The sequence below is a fragment of the Anarrhichthys ocellatus genome, unplaced genomic scaffold (assembly GCF_004355925.1).
Source record: "Anarrhichthys ocellatus isolate YVR2014 unplaced genomic scaffold, GSC_Weel_1.0 scaffold186, whole genome shotgun sequence".
NCBI lineage: Eukaryota > Metazoa > Chordata > Actinopteri > Perciformes > Anarhichadidae > Anarrhichthys > Anarrhichthys ocellatus.
In genome coordinates, this window is record NW_022280216.1 from 248256 (window position 1) to 253753 (window position 5498).

General features: G+C 41.0%; 1 protein-coding gene across 1 annotated transcript in view; it reads left to right on the top strand.

The window, feature by feature from the left end:
• Nucleotides 1-5498, top strand: part of LOC116400632 (voltage-dependent calcium channel subunit alpha-2/delta-4-like) — a gene marked incomplete at both ends in the record, with an annotated part of 12874 nt that overhangs the window by 2983 nt on the left and 4393 nt on the right. The window contains 11 exons of the mRNA XM_031878557.1: nucleotides 1175-1325; nucleotides 1729-1803; nucleotides 2088-2177; nucleotides 2273-2386; nucleotides 2827-2905; nucleotides 3003-3136; nucleotides 3348-3365; nucleotides 4156-4233; nucleotides 4576-4656; nucleotides 4745-4819; nucleotides 4964-5050. Of these exons, the coding sequence (XP_031734417.1) occupies nucleotides 1175-1325; nucleotides 1729-1803; nucleotides 2088-2177; nucleotides 2273-2386; nucleotides 2827-2905; nucleotides 3003-3136; nucleotides 3348-3365; nucleotides 4156-4233; nucleotides 4576-4656; nucleotides 4745-4819; nucleotides 4964-5050 (982 nt within the window). The remainder of the gene's footprint in view (nucleotides 1-1174; nucleotides 1326-1728; nucleotides 1804-2087; nucleotides 2178-2272; nucleotides 2387-2826; nucleotides 2906-3002; nucleotides 3137-3347; nucleotides 3366-4155; nucleotides 4234-4575; nucleotides 4657-4744; nucleotides 4820-4963; nucleotides 5051-5498) is intronic.

The following is a 5498-nucleotide window of genomic DNA, read 5'->3' on the forward strand; positions in this document are numbered from 1 at the left end:
GTTAGTCCTGTGAGAACTGTTAGTCCTGTGAGGACTGTTAGTCCTGTTATGAATGTTTACTGAGGTAATAGATAAAGAGAGAAGTAGAGTCATTTTCTCATAGACTTCTATACAACCAGAGGAGTCGCCCCCTGGTGGTCACTAGAGAGAATGCAGCTTTAACACATGAAGGTCTGACTTCACTCTTCAGAACCGGAGGTTGCCGCCTGCTCCAGACCTTCTCAATATTGAGGCAGCAGAATGTTTCATCCTGACACTGTGCTGTAAAGTGTCTGTTTACCGTATAAGAACAAACATGAACGTGATGGAGGCGTCTCAGTCGTTCTGCTGGCTGTGAGCCGGTGTTTTGATCCTCTGGGGAAAAAGACGATAAGCTGCTCCTCAGTCCACATGGCACCATATGCGACCGCTCATGCATTTTCTAAATGATGCCAGAGAGCTGCATATGTCCTCGAATGCCTCGTCACGCCGCATTAATGCAGCTGAGCCGGGAAAAAAAAATAAGCTGCTGCGACTCAGAGCGACGTGTTTTCACTTGTTTCTATCGATAACGTGGAGTAAACAGACATCTGATCGGTTTAGACACAAACTGAGGGATTATTTTTTTATAATAAATTGAGCTCTTCACTGTCAGCAGCTGGAGCTCAACTGTTCGTCATGAGATCATAGAAAATAATAATAATAAGAGCTGTAAACGTACATAAAATCTCCTGTTTATGAGAAACATTTTCATCTTAAAGGATTTAAGTTTAAACAATGAGATTAAACTTCATAATATTTGATATGAACTCTTCAGGATGGTTTGTTTTTGTGTATTTAGTTAATAACAATATTAATAAATACATATTAAAAACATACAGTATATATATATATATATATATATATATATATATATATATGAACCAGTACGTTGGGAACTGGCGACAAGACAGCTGTAACAAAAAATGACAAAATGATTTAAAAACAACGAGCTTTGTGAATTAAATTTTTTTTTTTTTAATGACAGTCAGAATGATGAGTCCACATTTAAAATGTCTTTAATTGTCTCTCTGTTTATTAGATAATTGACTATATGTACACAATTTTGGAATTCCATCGGAAGAAAGTGATTAAAATAGAGATAATAGTTTAATAAAAAGTGTAATATTGATGAATGTTGCCGTGCTGCGTTCAGGTACATCCAGGCAGCCACGTCTCCCAAAGACATCATCATCATGGTGGACATCAGCGGCAGCATGAAGGGGCTGAAGATGACCATCGCCAAACACACCATCAACACCATACTGGACACACTGGGAGAGAACGACTTCGTCAACGTTATCGCTGTGAGAGACACACACACAGGGACACACATACAGACACACACACACACACACACATACAGACACACACACACACACACATACAGACACACACACACACGTACAGAGACAGACACACACACACACCCTCACAGACTCACTCACACACACACACACTCACTCACTCACTCACTCACTCACTCACACAGACACACACACATACAGACACACACATCATCGACCAAACACAGTGACATTACATCAGTGGTAGAAGAAGTGAAGGTACTAATACTACTCTTCGTCTCCTCCTCTTCATCTCCTCGTCTTCGTCTCCTCCTCTTCGTCTCCTCTTCATCTCCTCCTCTTCATCTTCTCCTCTTCATCTTCTCCTCGTCTTCGTCTCCTCCTCTTCGTCTCCTCCTCTCAGTACACTGACTATGTCCGGTACGTGGAGCCGTGCTTCAAAGGAACTCTGGTCCAGGCCGACTTAGACAACAGAGAGGTGAGACCATCATCTGCTACACACACACACACACACACACACACACACACACTCACATAGCTTATCATGTGTTGTTTTTTTATACAAAATCTTAATCTGAAAGGTAACTAATAACCAAAGCTGGTAAACAAATGTAGTAAAATATAAACTAGAAGTAGAGAAGTCTGACCGTGGTTTAGAACTTTATGAAGATATTTCTAGTACTTTTTTGAAGCACAAATTAAATTCCATTCACCTCCATTGTGTGTTAATGTGAAGTAAGAGTTTCTTTCTTTGTCTGTCAGCACTTTAAACAGCTGGTGGACGAGCTGCACGTTAAAGGAGAAGCCAAGATCAAGAACGCCATGAAGGAGTCCTTCAAGATCCTCAACGAGGTTTGTGTCCTTTGGAATGAGCATTAGCATGAGCAAGAAGCAACATGACAACATGATCTGTGTGTGTGTGTGTGTGTGTGTGTGTGTGTGTTTAGGCGAGGGCGAGCGGTCAGGGCAGCATGTGTAACCAGGCCATCATGCTGATCACAGATGGAGCCATGGAGGACTTTGAGTCCGTTTTTGAGGAATTCAACTGGCCCGAGCGCAGGGTGAGACCCCCCCCCCCCCACCCCCACACACACACACACACACACACAGGTTAACTGGGATTCCTCTCCCTTTCACCGGCGAAGTGAGCTAGGCTGAAGACCTACCATATGTCATCACAAAGCACAGCTACATTCGAGGCCTTTATTATTAGGCTTCTACTCAAAATCATGAATCATATTACTCATCCCTTTTAAAGAGCTCTTGGTCTCTTCTCTACGAACAGGAAGTCCAGTGACTCACTCTGACCTGTAAAGGGTCATTCATGCATTTATCGCCTCTCATTAGACTGGCTGTTATGTGATGTCTTCTCTTTACTGCTTTATTTTATTTTTGTTTAATTCATTATTTTTTTTTATTTTATGTTATTTTTGTTTAATTCATTATTTAATTTTATTCTCTTTTATTCTCTTATTTTATTCTCTTCTTTCTTTTTTTTCAGGTGAGAGTCTTCACCTACCTGATCGGCAGAGAGATGACCTTCGCCCAGAACACCAAGTGGATCGCCTGCAACAACAAAGGTGTGTGTGTGTAGTGTGTGTGTGTGTGTGTGTGTGTGTGTGTGTGTGTGTTTGTGTGTCTCTCATACACTGCCCGTCTCTCTGTGTGTTTTCTCAGGTTTCTACACACACATCTCCACGCTGGCTGACGTGCAGGAGAACGTGATGGAGTATCTGCACGTGCTCAGTCGGCCGATGGTCATCAACCACGACCACGACATCATCTGGACCGAGGCCTACATGGACTCTGTGGTGAGCCGGAGCCGGCCAATCAGAGAGCTCGAAAAGGAGCAGTTTGGTTTTCAACATCTTGTATCAGAAATGAAGTTCTCATTTTGGGGTTGAACTTCTCCTGTTCAGTCATCATCATCATCATCACTTCACCTTCATCTGTCCGTCTGCTTCCTCCCTGTGTTTTTTTTCCCATGATCCTCTGGGCCTCTCCATCCCGTCGCTCCGGCAGCTTCCCAGCACCAAGGAGGTAAAGAAGAAGAAGAAGATGAAGTTGTAGTTTTAGATGAAGAGGACTTAACGAGTAGAAGCAGACTCCCTCCCAGTCCCTGAACCAGCTTTAATAAGATACTTCTTTGTGTTCATGGATTCACTTCACACTTTAACAGATAACTTTTCAAGTCTTTGGTTTTTGGTCGTTGTCGTCTTGTTTTTTGTAAGTGACACCAGAGGGCGGAGCTAAGCACAACCAAACGCTGAATTAAACGTTTTTTTAGGCGACCAAAGTATGATTATTAACTTTAATGAAGTGAAAACACTTTTAAAGGGTTAGAAGTTTTAAGACACAAACACGGACAACGCCAATTATACTATAAAATTATAATAATAGTTACAATAATATTTCAATATATTCAAATATTCATGTCGTTGTGTTCATGTAAAAACTCTAACGGAGTTTACAAATGAGTTTCCAAACATCAGTTCAGTTTCTTAGCATACAAAAGTAGAAGTAGAGGTTTTATTGTCTTTATATTCTCTGATGATAAAATCACACATTTTACACATAAATATTTCACAAATTATATATAAACGCATATGAACGACTCCCTTTAAGTGACTTTAACGACCCTCCTGGAGGGTCCTGGCCCTCATGTTGACAACCGCTGCTTTAGACTGTAGTAGTGATTGCAGTGTTTTTAGTCCTACATCGCCCCCTGGAGTTCATCATCAGAGCTGCACTGTAGTGTCACAATAAGCATTCTACACATCTGATGAGTCACAGAGATAACGTATGTGTGTTGTTTGTGTGTTTGTCTCAGCTCTTCAACACCAAAGCTCAGAGTCTGCTGCTCATGACCTCGGTGGCCATGCCGGTCTTCAGCAAGAAGACGGAAACGGTCAGCGTCATGATGTCAAATATCATTAATGTATAACGATTATGTACAATAAGTCACAACGTACCTGAAGGTGGTCGTTTGTCTTTAAAGATGGGAGCAGTTACTTCTGACCATGTTGTCTTTCTTTGGTCCAAAGATCTCAACAAATATTAGATTTTAATTTAACTTTTTCTTTTAACAAATATTACATTTTTTATTGAACGTTTCATTTTTAACATTCTGTAGGAACCATGTGCTTTCACAGACTGATTCACCTGTTAATATTAAACATAATAGATGAAATGATCAGATGTCTATAACTCTGTTTAATAAAGGGGTAATATTATTATAATTATTCCCCAGCTGTCCCACGGGATCCTGCTGGGTGTGGTCGGCACTGACATCCCTCTGATGGAGGTGATGAAGCTGGCGCCCAGATACATGGTGAGCTCAGTGTGGACGTGGACCAAACAGGAAATGAGTTGTTCTTTTCACAATAAAAGCCTTCCGTTTGTCTCCTCTTCCCACACAGCTGGGAGCTCACGGCTACGCCTTCCTCATCACCAACAACGGATACATCCTGGCCCACCCGGACCTCCGACCACTGGTGAGCTAAACACATTCACTAGACTTCTGTTCAAATGAAGAGATGTCCTGTTTATTTCACCACACACACTCACACACACTCTCACACACTCTCACACACACGCACACTCACAGTGACAGTAACGGGGTGTCTTCTGTCCGACAGTATAAAGATGGAAAGAAGCTGAAGCCGAAGCCAAACTACAACAGTGTGGATCTGTCTGAGGTGGAGTGGGAGGACACAGAGGAGGAGGTAACTCGTCACAGTTTATAGTCTCTGAGCAGCTTTCCTTTGATGTCAGTGTCTCTGATACAGATTCAATAAATGAACAACGATAAAGGAAAAAAACACCAGAAACAATAAAATCAGAGCAGATACGAAGGAAATATAGATAATATGATACAAGTTTAATATTTAAACAGTTAAAACAATTTTTTCATGTCTGTGTATCTTCCATAACTCGTCTTCTTTCAGACCAGAGGAAATAAAACATTTATTTTATTACTTTGTCTGTTTACGTCTGTAGATTTCTACTAAAAGTTACCGTTACATAATGCCTAATTTGCATATTTAAACATAACATAACATAAGCTTGTAATAAATACTCCTCTTGATGTGAGTGATGAAGTGGTGAAGTTTCATGGTGATGTCTATGAGTTCATGTTGTGACTCTATTCACCTGTAGAGTCTTCTTAATGTG